General features: G+C 36.4%; 1 protein-coding gene across 4 annotated transcripts in view; it reads left to right on the top strand.

Moving 5' to 3' along the window:
• The window catches only part of ZNF521 (zinc finger protein 521), a 275,157-nt gene that overhangs the window by 25,959 nt on the left and 233,010 nt on the right, over positions 1 to 16,188 (top strand). For 3 of the 4 annotated variants that reach the window (XM_072829089.1, XM_072829087.1, XM_072829086.1), the window contains one exon: positions 2,576 to 2,755. Coding sequence is in view for 3 of the 4 variants with exons in the window: in XM_072829087.1 (XP_072685188.1) it covers positions 2,576 to 2,755 (180 nt within the window). In the remaining variant the exon portion in view is untranslated. The remainder of the gene's footprint in view (positions 1 to 2,575; positions 2,756 to 16,188) is intronic. The other variant, XM_072829088.1, reaches the window with a different exon arrangement.

Raw genomic sequence — 16,188 nt, 5'->3', positions numbered from 1 at the left:
TGGCTGGAGCATGCATCCTAAAGTTGCAGCAGAAGTGAATAAGCTTGACTGACTTCGGTCCCTAAAGGGTTCTATCTGTAAATGCAGAAGTGGAAGCAAAAACATTTTTTATTAGTCTTAAAATGACCCTTATTTTAATAACTAGCCACAGTGTCAGGAGCACGAACTGGAGCCATGCTCTAGCTTTTAAGAGCTCAAGCATCATGCATGCATTCCTGTTTGTTTGATATTTTGAATATTGGATTCATGTAAAGTGTCCATATTCTTGAATAATAAGGAAGGTGAGTTTTTATCATTTTCTCTGCGTACTACTTAAAGTATTCAGAGTATCTTCTTATTTAAAAACAAACAGTTCTGCAAACTTGATGCATAGCATTTCAATAATCATATTAAAATTCAGACCTAGCACCCACAGTTCCCTCAGTGCTATCAGTTTTATGAGAAACTGGAATCTCATGCTAAACAATAGAGAATATTTAGTGTGTGCGTACCGCCTGCCAACAAGTGTTTAGTGGTGTGAGGGCCAGTTTGGCATAATTGGGACAGTTATTTATTTTCCTGACTCTCTCTCTAATTTGGCAGTATTTACCACTTAGGTTTCGTTTGTTGGTGATAGTTGAACCACCACCTATTTGTTGTTGTCTGTAGCTTTAGATGAAATATTTGAAATCACCAAAGTCCAAGGTGATGGGTCATCCTGTCGATTTTGGGAAATGTAGGTATGTAGGTACTTTTTAATTTGGTGGTACTCGATCTGTTCCTGTTTATAGGAAAAATACCAGTTAAAGGACTTTTATGTACTTTTTTTTTTTCTCCTCACCCCTCTCCCTTTTTATCATCACTAAATAATATTTACTAAGCACTCACCTGGACACGGTGCTGTGCTGAGCAAAGTATAAGACACACGAAAAAGATCCTGTGATTACTCCCCCAGGAATGAGCAGTCAAAACCCCAGTCTATTGAAATGGGCACTGTGTAGAGCATTGAGATAATAATTTTCCAGATGGCAAATCAACCCAAATTACCAATTCACTTAAACACTATGTTCTTTAAAAACAAATACACAAACAAACAAAATACTTGTTCTTTGAGATGAGAACTCTGCTTTTTTTCAGGAGCCCAAGAGATTTTTATATATGTTGAAATGTAAGTTGATTTTGGCATATGTGAATCATTTGAGGGGTGGTGATAGAGTTAAGTTTATTACAGATGCGAAGAATGGCTTTAGAATAACTGCCAGCAAAAAAAAAGGACCATAGTGACTTGTAAGAAGTAGGGTTCATAGATGCATGTTACATGCAGGGCAGCAGAGAGCACTTGCAGACAGCAGGATGGTGGTGTGGTGGCACTTACTGACTTTTCTAAGAAATCTGGACTAATTTGAATTCTGAATTCTTGATTTAACATTTCAAATTTGTATCCTGCCATAATAAAAAATTGACTACAGATAATGCATTACATATTTCTTAGGTATCTTGATACAACTCTTTTATAACCATTTTATTGACTATATTTTGAGATATAATTTATTTCTGACTTCGGAGGACTTTCGCCATTAGGAATTAATGTCCCATAAATTATGTCATAGATTATATTACCCAATTTCCCCTAAAGAGGCATATCCTCTCTTTCCCTTCCTTCCCTACGCTTGCTTTCCTGTCAAGAGGAGGGGTGGCACTAGGATGTTTGGGGGTACTTCTCTAAAATGAATCAAAGGACAGCCCATCAAATCAAAAAGTATTTGAAGTATTTATAGAGATCTGAGTAAAAATATTACCTGTGTTTTACATTCTTATTCCCCTCGTTATTTATGTATCATTCTTAGAGGTAGAATAGAGCTATTTTTACTTGTCCCACCACTTAGCTTTCTGACATTGGTAATGTCCATTTAAGTTGTTGACTTGATTATAATTTATAATTACCCTTCATATATTTTGCTTTTTTTGATGATTACTTGTCTAAAAACAAGAGACATGCCAATATATTTACACTTGAATCTGTGTTTGTAAGAATGTGTTGCTGCGTGGTAGAGCTTATTTTGCTATCACTGTCTAACAAATAATGGGGTAACTGTATGTTTTGACCAGTTTGTAAGTAAAGGTCAATTTCGTGCCTATGGTAGTTAGCTTAGCTTATTCTAGACTTTTAGCTAATTTGAGTAATTTCCCGTGAAACAATATATTTAGCAGAAAGGGAATTCATTCTTAAGCACAGTGGTTTTTTTCATTTACAATGGAGACTTTAATTTTAGAAGTGATTTATCTCTACCTTTTAAGCAACCCCTCTCCCCCCTAAAGCTATGAGAAATGGCCAGGGTGGACGGATGAATTATTTGAAGGAAGCAATGAGAAGAGGCCCCCGTGGTGGAGGGAAAGAAAAACTTCAGTCATCCTGATGTGATACGTTTTAGGGAAGACTCACTTTTGCTTCCTCTGGAATAAAATCTGCCCCTAAGCCCTCCTTTTGCAGCTTCTGGGACAATGGTGCTTCTGTTTTTGGTAGCAAGAAGATTAAATGTTACTTTAAAAGAACCTGTCTTTCAACCGCATACTCACAGTCTTGATTTTCTTTCAGACCCCAACTGTAAACTTGAAGACAAGACTGAAGATGGAGAGGCAATAGACTGTAAGAAGAGGCCGGAAGACGGCGAGGAGCTGGAAGACGAAGCTGTGCACAGCTGTGACAGCTGCCTCCAGGTGTTCGAGTCACTGAGCGATATCACCGAACACAAGATTAATCAATGTCAGTTGACAGGTAAACAATACTTATCACTTCTGGTCTTCGCATACTGTTCTATTTCTGATTTTTTCAGTTTGTGCTCCCCCCTCCCCCGCCCCCACTCTTTTCCAATTGTTTTACTTCCTTACTTGATCACATAGGTAAGTCTGGAAATGCTTTAGAAAGAATTCTACGATGGCAGTTTGTGGCAAACTCAGTGTCATAGTCCCTACATAATGAATTGTACCTAGATTTTAATAGCTATTGGGTAAATTTTTCTCTTTTCTTCCTTTCTTTTTTTCCAATATAGTCATGACATGTGGGTCTAGAATCTAACATGATGGCTAGAAGAAAGTTAAAAAAAAAAGAATCTTTTGAATATTTTTTCAAAGAAAGGTAGCATGTGTTAACTTATTTTGATGTAAATATCACTTCCTCAAGGGGACTTGCCTTGATGCCTCTCTGCCTGAGTTTGGTGCCTTTTTGTGTTCCCATAAAGTCCTCGGCCTGTTACAGCTCATAGTTTCCACTACATGTGTTCACTTCCCCTCTGTCCCTCTTTAGACTGCAAGCTCATGGGTGGCAGGAACTGTGTCTTATATGTTATTATATTCTCTGAGCCTTGTATAGTGCCTGTTCCACAGTGGATTCCCACTAAGAAATGGACACTATTCTGCTATGCAGTTCATAGGATGGATCAAATTTAAAATAACAGGAAGCATGACAACGTGTTCAATTTAATGGTTTAAGGAAACTAAAACTCAGTTTGCCAAATTTCTACCCTCTTTAGAAATATATCCTACAAAAATGGACAATGTCAGCCTGAGTGGGACATTTTAGGTAGATATATATTTTTTAGATTCATGTTATTTTTTCCCTTGCTATTTGAAGCTGACATTCTCTGGCTGTGTGTGTCTGTGCTTATAACTCTCTCTTCTGTCTCTATCTCTCTCTTAGTTTCCCAGCACAAATCCTTCTTCAGTTAAACAAATGATTCTCCAACTGTTTTCCATACAATATTGATATATATTTTTTATATTGATATTTTTTTAAGATTTTAAAAGGTGTTCCATTTAAGCCAGATTTTCTTTCTTTTTTTAAAGATTTTATTTATTTATTCATGAGAGAGACACAGAGAAAGGCAGAGACAGGCAGAGGGAGAAGCAGACCCCCTGCAGGAAGCCCCATGCGGGATTTGATCTCAGGACCTTGGGATCATGACCTGAGCCAAAGGCAGATGCTCAACCACTGAGCCACACAGGTGTCCCTAGTCAGGTTTTCTGAACAGATTTTTGTGGAGATTTTGGATTAAATCCAGTTAAATAGGCTTCTTTATTAAAGTGTACTGTGGTGTGCTCACTTTGGCAGCACATATACTAAAAAAGTGTACTGTGGCTTCAGGAAAGGGCTATGGTAACTAAGTTAGGCCAGAGAATCTTCCTTCTTTCATAAAACCCATTACTCTTGGTTTGAGCATTGATGTTGTATATATAGATATTGGTCATAGATATATTTTTTGTTGTTTATAAGATTTTTGGTAACTTTTATTTTGTTACAGTTCGAAACTTATGAAAAATTACTAAAACAATACATAATAGAAAGTCCATGCACTGTTTCCCTGATTCACTGACTCAATGATTATTTACATTTCTCCCCATTTACTTTATCATTATCTTTTCCTTTCACTAGTTTTTTTCTTAATCATTTGAGAGAAGATTGGTGACTCATGCCCTTCTAAATATATCTTATATATTTCCTAAGAACAAATATTCTCTGACATGACCACAGCATAATTCTTGAAATCAGGAAAGTTAACATCTTAATGCTATAGAACACTATTACAATCCATGATCAATATTCATAGTTGAATAGTTGTTTCAATAATGTCCTTTATAGCTTTTTTTCTTGTGTAGAATTCAGGATCATGCATAAGATTTATTTGTCATGTCTCTATGTTTCCTTTCACCTGGCATGACCTCTCCGTCTTTCTCTGGTTTTCTTGACCATAACATTTTTGAAGAATATCTATCACCTACTTTAAGAATGCCTGTCTGTATTTGCATTTGTTTCCTTGTGATTAAATTCAAGTTACATCATTCTGTGGCAGGAACACCACCAAAATGATGTTCTCAGTGCGTTAGGTCTGGAACATGTGATGCTGATTTGTTCTAATGTTGATGATGTTGATACTAAATGCTTCTTTAGGGTAGTGTCCACCAACTTCCTCCAGTGTAAAGTTACTATTTTCCCTTTGTAAGTAATAAATAATTTGTGGGAAGATGCTTTGACACCATATAAATATCCTCGTTCTCATAGAACATCCATTTTAACTCTATAATTTTTGTAGTTATTAGTCTTCTACCACAATTTCCTTTCTTATTCATTCATTCATTCGTTTATTCATATCACCATAGTAGGCTTCTGGAGTTTATTTTATTCAGTGTTCATAATTCATTACTGTTATTGTTTTGGTGCTCGGATTGCCCGAGATTTAGCCAATGGGAATCCTTCAAATGGGATCTTGTGTTGATTCCATGCGTCTTTATCATTATTTGAGAACTTACCTTAGTTTCGGCTTCAGACAAATGCCCCAGGCTCAACATATTCTTGTTTGAGTCTCATAATCAGCCTTTTTTCCATGGAGCCCTCTTCATTCCTTTAAGAAGAAAGGTATTTAGAAAAAACCAAGATATGGGAGCTAAGTGTTCTCATTGCTGTGGGTATCATTGATTATAGAGCCTCCAGCAGATAGAAGTAGTAAGTGTATTTGTAAATTTAATATAATATATGCAGAAGAACCATGTTGTTCATATTGATGCTTCTAATGCAGTCCAACACTTCAAGTTCATCCCAGTCTTTTTCCTCTCCATATTTTCCTCTCCATATTTCTCCATTACTACATTCTTGAATAATGAGAAACCTAGCTTCATCTCTCAATATGTTTACTTATTTGCTTGAGTCTAGAATACACATTAAGCAATTTCAAGGTTCCTTATTCATATCATATAAGCAGACCAACTAACTAGTTTCATAGTTGTTTACAATTATTAATGCTGTGATTTTAATGTAATATCTCCATACAGTGAAATTTATAAATCAAAAGTGTACAATTTGATGAATTTTCACAAAACACATCCCTCTTAAGATGATTTCCTGCATCCTAGAAATTTCTCTCATACCTCTTTCTTTTTTTTTTTTTCTCATACCTCTTTCTGATCAATAATGCTCCTCAGAAGTAACTAGCTTGTAAAGTTGTTTAACCACACATTTGTTTTAGAACTTCTTATAAGTGGAATCACACAATATGTACTGTTTTTTTTGAGTCCAGCTTCTTTTGTTCAGTATAATGTCTGTGAGATTCATCCATGTTGTATATGAATAATGTGTTTTTTATTGCTAAGTAGTATCCTGTAATATGAATATATCATAATTTATCTCCATTCTTCCATTGGTAGACATTTTGGTTATTTTTAGTTTTTGGTTTTCGTGAATAAAGTTGTGAACCTTCCTCTGTTGGTCTTTCTGTAGACATATATTTATTTTTCTTGATCTGATAAGTAGGGATAGAATTGCTGAGTCATGGGAGAAGGGCAGTGGGATATGTTTAAATGTATGAAGAACTTGTGAGCCTTTTCTCAAAGTGGTTGCACCATTTTACACTCCTACCAGCAATGTCTGAGAGTTCCAGTTGTGATTCTTTGCTCACATTTGAGTTGTCAGTCTTTTTAATTTTAGCATTCTGTTGGGTGTGTATTTGTATTCTTTGTGGATTTATTTGCATTTTCTAGCTCATATACACTTAATTGACTTCATTGAATGCATTTTTTTATCCCTTAGAATGCATAATTTTTGGAAAGTCCCATTAAATGCAGACAATTAGTATGATTCTGTTTTCAGTGGAATGCCTGGTGATTTAAAAGAAGCTTTATGCATGTAGAATCAACACTATGGTTAGAGTAAAGACATAGTGACTTGACTGACATGGCTAGTGTATGCTATGCCAGCAAGAAATCTTACCTTAGGTGAGAGTGGGCTGTTAAACAAACCTTGAATTCTCTTTAGTGTTCTCTTTTTATTGAGTTTCTGCCACATAGTCATCCTTATGTTCAGCTTTATGAAGAGAGTAGAAGCAAAAGATACTATTCCTTTATAACTTTTTATATTATACACTATATATTCTTTTATATATTATACAACTTTACTATCAGTGCAGGAAATGCTGGATTTTTAGCACATGGTGCGGTGAAGCTATTTATGGGCTGCATATTGTTTTTCTTCAAAAATGCAAAAACCCTCACCCTAATAAAATATTTGGTTTATTTTGATCTTAAGCTTTCTAAAAGTAGGGAATCTAGCCTGTGCTCACACACCACACCATTCAAATCAAAGGTAGGAAAGGGGAGGCTTACTTTTGACAATGAAACACATTTCAGGAAAGGTAAATCTGGTAAGTCTTGGTCCTGTTTGTTGTTGTTTCAGGATGATTTCTCTGGGAGGGTGGAGGATTGATGGGAGAAAAGCAAAAGTGGAGGATCAGAGAGAGAGAAGGGGGAGAAACGAAGTCAGCAATCATTCACATTTGTTGAAGGTGTGGAAGTTGAAACTTGAATTGGCTAAGGGTACCCTTCAGACTAATCTGAAAAAGATTAAAGATCCTTGGAAGTATTTTAATTAAAAAAAGTAATATGATGCTTTTACCTTCTTCTTTGATTAAATCATTTTAATGTAGGTTGGGAGGTTCGACTCTTCCAATTCTTGTTTCCTGCTGCTTGAGTTAACTCTTTTCGTGGTGCTGCTGCTACATCTTTTTCTTCTTCTTCTATTTTTTTCCCTGATGGACAAAGTGTTAGTTTAGCAAGAAGGTATTTCTAGTTTTATTTTCCCCTCTTAATTTATTCTTTCTCTCATTGTTCTTTTTCACTCTCTTTGTCTTTTAACTTCCTCCAATCCCATTTGCATACTTGCTCAATCCCTCTGATTCCTGTCCTTTCTTAAAAACTCTTCTTCTTTTTTTTTTTTTTAAAGATTTTATTTATTTATTCATGAGAGAGAGAGAGAAAGAGAGAGAGGCAGAGACACAGGCAGAGGAGGGGCAGGATCCATGCAGGAAGCCCGACATGGGACTCGAGCCCGGGACTCCAAGATCATGCCCTGGGCTGAAGGCAGGCACCAAACTGCTGAGCCACCCATGGATCCCCCATTTTTTTTTTTTTGTTGTTGTTGTTCATAGTCCTCTGCTTCCTTTCTCTTTGGTTTGCAGTCCTTTTCTGCTTCCATTTTTTCCTTGCTCCTTGTTGCTTCCCTTCTATTAATTTTGAAGTCTTTTCTTACATGTGTGAGCCTCCCCAGCTACACCATAGCCTGAATACTTTTTGGTAAACAATTTACATGAAGAAAGAGAGAATTCTGAATAACCTTCTGAAGGGTTAACTGTAGAGTAGAATCAGGAGAGAAAGAAATCTGAAAACTTGTTGATTTGTAAAACAACAGAAAACTGAGATATTCTGTGGTTTGACACCCGTGGGAGTTACCCAGGGTAGTTCAATTGTCAGAGAACTGGTAGATACCCTGCTTTCAGATTCTTTCCATCCTGTAACTGAGGGTTTCTTGGTAATTTGAGATTTGTTCCTTTGGTGACTTTCATCCTCAAGGGTGAGACACATCCCTTGGGGAGTCTGCCTTGATGAAAACTGATTCACTCGGTATTAAAAGTCTTGAAATCCTGCTGTAGTCTTGCCAAGTGACCCCAGGCTAGACTGAGCCTTAGAAGATGAAGTTCAAATACAGAGCAAGACAACCAATTCTCGACCCAGATTTGAAAATCGTCAGGTGGATTAAGTATGCCCCAGGTCAGTTCATGAGTAAGTGTCAGTAACCTGGGGACTGAACTTACAGCCAGTTGATCCATCTGGGGACCTAGAGATCTAAGGGATCATACACATGATTCATCACTGAGAAGTGTTCTGGAATGTGGGCACTATTTTGGACAAGCCTCTTGATCTAGGAAACAAAATATCCCCTAAGGATAGGTAGGGACAAGGTGGCACTCATCAAGAGGAGTTCTTTCTTTTTTGTCTCATGGTGCAATTTTCTTCTCATATGCAATCCAACATGTGTAAGTAAGTTTATCATCCCTGCTTGATGGAATAAGGGGAAAGGGGAAAGAAAAAAATATTAAACCCCACTTTTCAATTGTAGCAGTAGATGGAAACCACCTGTCCTGCCCCAGCCTTGCTCTCTTTTTCCTGGAGGCTGGGAAGGGAGAGAAATCAACAGTCTAATGCTGTTGGGACTCTCTGATGCAGAAGACAGATTATCAAAATATATATTTAAAGAAGGAAAAGCACAGAGAACCTCTCATTTTACTAATCCACAAACCCTATCATTTCTTGCCAATTCCCTCAGGGGGTGGGGAGGGCTGGAAGCCAGAGGGGTCTCATCACACTTCTCAACAAAGATTTAATAGCAGGGTGCTATGGGGAAGGCTGAGATTACGGAGACTTTATTATGCTTACAAAACTGAGTACGAACTAGCATTGTAAATCATCAAAACTAAGCTACACTTAACAGGATAAATGTGTAAAGTGCATTTGGTAATACTGTATGCTTGTTGTTCTGAGTCATTTTTCTCTTCTCTCTTGCTAATTTGCAAACTTGAGTTGTCTGTTAAGTGTTCTTTCACATCATTAATGCGAATTGCCTGGGTGTAAATGCAGAAAAAAACTGAATAGCATTGTATTAGTTCTTAACCCTCTGGCCCCATCATCCTATTGGCAAGATGAGTAAGTAGAGATATGTATGACAGCAAGGCTGTCACACTTTGGGGGAACATATTTGTAGACCAAATTTTTAGAACTCTAGCCATATTTGTGGCTCCTTTACAAATATTATTACTGTACAGGCTCACGTTTTTGAGGAAAATGAGCTGAATCAAAGAGTAGATGCTGTGCATCAGATAAAATGATGTATTCACTTAATTTGATTTTAAAAGTTATGAGACTTCTTGGAAGCTTCAATAGGTTTAGTGAACTGAAGACTTTTCAACATCTGGGTTTTTCTTTTTTTTCAAAGAATTTTTGAAAGAAGTGAAAGTGATTGTACATATGTTATATGGTTGTGGTAAATTAAAGACTGGCTGGTTCCACCCAAAAATCAAGTACTCTAACAGCTAGTTGTGTTGGCAAAGGGAATAAGGAAACAGCATTTTATGGAAAGAAGCGCTGTTTTCATGGAAGCATATTGAAACTTTTTAAAGCCTTTTTTTGTTTTCCTTTTTAAAACATGAGTTGAAATAAATTACATGAAATAAATGTGATATTTTAACTTTTTAGTTTGTATGTTACATTTAAGGCATATAACTTTTATTTGCATATTTCTGTATTAATTTCTATATTAATTCATTATTCATACTTTGTTATTAATCATTTATATATTAGTTATCTATTTCTATATAATTAGGCTTAAGGCAATGTATGTTTTGTTTTTTTATTTCCCTCCATTTTGATCAATTCCTTGTTTCCTACCTAAAATAGTTTTTTTTTTTTTTTAAGATTTTATTTATTTATTAGAGAGAGAGAGCACAGAGAGAGAGAGGGAGGAGCAGACTCCCTGCTAAGCAGAGAGCCTGACCTAGGGCTTGATCCCAATCCTGGGACCCTGAGATCATGACCAGAACCAAAGGCAGACATTTAACTGACTGACCCACTCAGGCACCCCTATGTTTTTAGTTTTTAGTCTACTTTTTTTTTTCCTCCAAATCCCTTAAGCCTCAAAATGCAGTTTCATGGCCTCCATCCTTTCCATTCCCAGCCCCTTCTCCATGCACTTATTTTTTCGAGCAGTGGTTTCCAAACTTTTTGATAAGAAAAAATTTAGCAAACACCTTTTGTCATACATATTTATTAACACATTTCATAGATTTGCATGTACAACATTCATAAAAGTAGAAATTGAAAACTGAGGTAAAGATGAAATACACAGGTATTTTTTTTCAAGATTTTATTTATTTGTTCACGAGAGACAGAGAGAGAGGCAGAGACACAGGCAGAGGGAGAAGCTCCATGTGGAAGCCTGATGCGGGACTCTATCCTGGCAACCTAAGATCATAACCTGGGCCAAAGGCAGATAGATGCTCAACCACTGAGCCACACTGGCATCCCAATACACAAGGTTATCTAAAATAAATTTATGTTGTTTTGAAGTCCTGGTCCAGATTCCCTTATTTTGACAATTCATTTTAATGGCAGTGAGTGCTGAGAAAGCTATCTCACAGAACCACCAAAGAGCGAACACATGTGATTACACTTCCCTATGAGGTTCATCATTATCAATGGTGGATATGAGCCCATATTTCAAATAACTTTCCTGATAATATCAGTTTGTTTTGCCAGTCTTGGATCAGGTCTGATTGAATTGTTTCCCTCTTTTATACAGTGGCTGACAAACAGCTTTCCCTAGGAGTGGAAGGGCCATATTTGCCATTTTCTTGATGATTACTTATGCTTCTCTATCAATATCCTGCAGTTGTCCTCGCAGAAGACTTTAAAAATCACTTCACAAAATTTGAGGATTTTGTATGATTTAGATTAGTTAACATTAAATAATATGACCCATTGGTCTCTTTTACTGGGTTCTGTAGGCTGCATTATTTTGAGGCATGGTAATGGTCTAGAGAAGCAAGGGCACCCAGGCTATTGACTATTATCTTCCTGCTTGCAGGAAGGTCTGCTTTGTTTCTGAATGTTGCCTGTTCTGATCAGTTTCTAAATATTCAGTGTCTTCTCCATCCTAGGATTTGCACCTTCTATTTGAGAGACCACTATTCTTGACTGCTGTGTACTACATCACGTGAAAAACAGCTCCCTAATCTCTGCTCCTCTGAGTTTTAGATGAGGTGGTGGGGTTGAGTGTGTCATTGTCATGGTCTGGCAGGGCCATGACTAAATTCTGTACCTTTACAGAGAAAAAGCAATCCTCCCTAATTGGTTCCAACTTCTGAGCTGTTAGCCAAGTGAGCTCCCTTTTCTGGTTTTGGAGAAAGGGTCAGTGAAGCTATTACCTGCTATGAAAGCTTTGTTATTTTTGCATGAAACTTTCGATATCATTATGCAGTCTACCATTTTCTTCTCGATATATTTGTTCGTGAAATTCTGTATCAAACCCTGGATGTAAAATAATCATTTTTAGTCCATTTTCTTGATGCTCTTTGAGTGCTTTTGCACATTGTAATTGGGATTTATAAAAGGACCATACTGATGAGTTACATTTTCCCACTGTGAATGAGTTATTACATGTATTAATTTATTAAAATTTAGTAGTTGGAATGTTGAAGGGGTTAACTTAAGAAATATTTCTTTATATTTTTGATGTGCATTTTGGAATTGGTGTTTTTATTCTCAACCTGCTTTATTTTTTTTTCAACCTGCTTTAATAATTTGTGCATCATAAGAAAGCTACTGATTATGAATGAAAAGTTCCTGAAGGGTGAAAGTGCTAGAAATATAAAATAAATGGGTGCATTCACTTTATTTTTTTCAAGTAGAACCTAGGTGGAGGATGTCACGTATTAGCTATAACTATACTTGCAAACTACCTGCTCCTTGATTAATTTGAGGTTTTTGAAATTCGCATTTTGAAATGAATATAATCCAAGAAAAAAATTAGCATTATTTGTCTGTGTATAGAACATTGGTACCTTTGGATGTCTTGCAGAACCACAACTGTTTTAGATAAATGGTTTTGCCTGAGTTGCATAATTGATAATGAATATATAATCATCTAATTCTGTGGTTTCAGGATTTATTTGCCAAAAATTGTAAATAAAATGTCAAGAACACAATCCATGGGAGAATATCTTCAAGAATTTCCACTGCGTCCTTGATGGTCATTGATGGTAATTAAAGCTGTCAGTTTGTCCCTGTGGAGAAGTGTAAAAATTATAAATGAAGGGCTGTATTTGGGATGTGGAAACAGTGGGGCCTCTTTTGTGGGGAAGATAAATTAAAAGAGATCAAGTATTTCCTAGGCCCTATGCAGCCATTCGGTCTGTCTTACAAGCAGGGCAATGCGTCGCAATTTGGATACAGTTCTGTGCACACGAGGGCTCTGCCACATGTAGTCCGTTCTCAGACGTGAAATTCAACACAATAAAACTTGAGATGTTGAATTTTTATATTTTTGCATGACTGCACTTAATTTTTTTTTTTTTTTTTACATTACTCAAGATGCTTCCTATAAAAGGTTGGTGAGTTGCTAAAGGAGTATTAAAAGTAGACTGTTTCCCCATCCTTTCTCTTTGTGCTAATAAGTCTATGGCTGGGGATCTTGTCTTTGGGGAATGGCAGCAATGTCACAGAGATCTATGACCTCTTAATAGGCCTTGGGAGGGGAAGGCAGGAATCATTCTACACTGTGCCTCAGGGCTTAGTTCCTTTAAACTTCAAGGAATTGGACTGGAACTCTTCACTCCTTCTTTCTTTCAGCTTTACCTTCAGGGGAAATTGATCGATTAGAGGTGATTATTCCACAAACTCTGAACCCTTTTCCCCTCTTTGTTCCAACTGGAGCTTCTCAAAGTTTAAAGGGATTGTGTCTCCTGGGTGAATTGTAGAATGAATTTAAGTAGATTATTGGGTAGAACTCTTTGAACACACATTAAAAGTGCTAAAAAATATATTTGGAACAGAAGGAAATATTTGAAGCCAAAGGATAAAGAAACATTTGTTTCAGTGCTAATTTTAATGTAATTATATGGGATATTTTTGAGCAAACGATTAGTTGCTAGACTATAGAATCATAGTAGTGCTTCAAACCAAGAAAAAAACAGGGCCAGTGCAACAAATGGACAAATGTGCAAAACCTGGTTGGTGTAAGACCCTAATGGGACCAAAGACATTCATAAATGACTAGGTTTTTATATATGTCTTCTATTAACCATAGCAAGATTCTACTAATTGATGGCTTTTAGTCTTTTCCACATTCTTTGTTTAACAACAACAACAAAATAATATATACCTAATTTTTTTGCATGCATGATAGATTTGTCTTATGGACACTGTGGACCTCGTTTGAATGATATTTATTGCCACATCAATTTTAATTTTTCCCTCTTTAAAAAAATCTAATTCTTCAACTCCACCTACCCACAGAGCAGTATTAGCTCCCCCTGGTGACTAAGTAAAAATGTAGACAAGAATGATTGGGGTGATGAGCTTCATTAACTTTAATCTTTAAATGCATAATTAATATTAAGATGCATACAGTAGGCATGTGCACTGAACTGTTTTCCAAGTAAAAATTCTAATTAGTCTTGAGAAATGTCCATTTTCGTATTAGTATCTACATAATGAAGGCTGGTCTATCTTACGTGGCTTTCTTGGAGTTTTGCCCATTTTAATGACCCCAGAGCTCTTGGTTTTCTGATGTGGGAGATATTGGAACAGAGGGTAAATATTCAGATCTTCTGTACCCTAGGAGCTCATTACAAACAGAGAAAATAAAAGCAAAAGCAAGTACCAATTTACCTATCTCTATCATTCTTACAAAATAGACTCTCTATAGAAAAGGTTATCATTGTTAGAATGATTTAAAAGAAATATTCTTTTAGAAAAACACTGTTATACATTCAAACACTAAGATGTATTTTTTTTTGTTGTATCAAGAAAACATTTTTCCATTTAATTTGCGAATTATTTAAAGTGCATATGTTTCTTACTAAGGTTGACTTTCAGCTTAAGTCATAGTTTAATTTATAAAAAAAAGTTCCCCATCATAATTAAATTATCAGGTTGACAGTTAAGAATGCTTTTATAATCTTTTTGAAAAGAAATCTGTCAAGTCTGTCATGTGCTTACAATTTCTCATATGTAATTTTATTTTCTATGCAAAGTATTTGCTTTTCACCCTGTTTTATAATGGTTATCAGAAAGCAGTGTTCTGTTGACTATATGATCTGGTTTAATTATTTTATATTAAATGTTATATATTATAATACATTTAAAAGGAAAGATCTGAAATTTTATCTGGGAGCTAACATTTGAATTGTTCTTTTGTTCCTCCTATTCTTTTGAATATATGCTCTTTATAATTTAGCACCCCACCCCCATGCTCACTATCCTTTTGCTTTTCTTCTCTTCCCAGGACTTTATTTTTAGGACCTAAGCCTTAGCATCTAGGTTTGTGTTTTCCTTTTGTTTTTCCAAGGCACCTGTCTGTATTGGGAGAAAAGATACAGACTTCTAAATGTAGCCATTTCTTCTTGATACCTGAGGTATCATCCTCTTTGACCTGTGGAAAACTATGGGAAACTTCTTTTGGAGTTAATGGTACCATTTTGTTCCTCAGCCTGAAGTGAAAGTATGGTTAACCAAGCAGCACAACTGAATGCAGCACCTACTCCTCACCTCAGTTTATTTCTCCCTCTTCCCATTGCTTCCTTTTTCTAAAGAAACTGCCTGTCCTTTGCAGTTCATTTGTCTCGGTCCCAGCAAAAGAGCAAAGTATCATGCTTTGCTTTAACTTTTTGCTTGTGTTTGCTCATCGGCGGGGCTTAAGCAGGTACCTCCCAACTATATAGTGATAGCTCTTTTCTTGTGAACACTGTTTTAAAACTGACAAGTTTTGGGGTGCCTTGGTGGCTCAGATGGTTAAGTGTCTGACTTTTGGTTTCGGCCCAGGTCATGATCTCATGGGTTATGGGAATGAGCCCCAGATGGGGCCCTATGTTCAGTGGGGAGTCTGCTTGAAGATTCTCTCCCTCTGCTCCTCCCCCAATGTTTTCTCTCTCTCAATAAAATAAATAAGTCTTATAAAAACAAAAAATATAAATTTTATTAATATAGATATTATTATCTTGATTAGATACTGCAGCGTGGCTTAGTAAAATGAAAAGTATGTGGCATCATTTCTTGCTACACGAAGAAGACGGTGCAGAGATAGTGAAATGAGTAGCACCTCTCATTAGTTTGTTTTCCCAAATACTACTGTGCATTTGCTCAATGGTTGAGCCTCTGCCTTCGGCTCAGGTTGTGATCCTGGGATCCTGGGATTGAGTCCCGCATCAGGCTCCTTGTGGGGAGCCTGCTTCTCCCTCTTCCTATGTCTCTGCCTCTCATGAATAAATAAATAAAATATTTTAAAAAGATAGAGAATGAGTTAGCTAGATGAAGAAAGGTGGGGAGGAGGGCATTTCAGGCAGATAAAAGAGAAAAGAATAAGGGAGAGATAGGAGAAAGAATAGTGTCTGGCCACTTTCAAGTAAAAGGAAAAGTGAAAAATAAGGAATTAGTGTGATAATATGAATGTATGAGTTATCTGTTGCTGTGTAATAAGTTACTCTAAGGCGTTCTGACATAAAACAACAATCTTAAAGTTTCTGGAGGTCAGGAATTTGGGAGCAGCTTACCTGGGAGATTCTGGTTCAGGATCTCCTATGAGGTTACAGTCAAGGAGTTGGCTAGGGCTGCAGCCAT

Source organism: Canis lupus, chromosome 6 (assembly GCF_048164855.1).
Source record: "Canis lupus baileyi chromosome 6, mCanLup2.hap1, whole genome shotgun sequence".
Taxonomy (NCBI): Eukaryota; Metazoa; Chordata; class Mammalia; order Carnivora; family Canidae; genus Canis; species Canis lupus.
The sequence above is the reverse complement of the archived record's forward strand: the minus strand, read 5'-3'. Positions and strand labels throughout refer to the sequence as shown.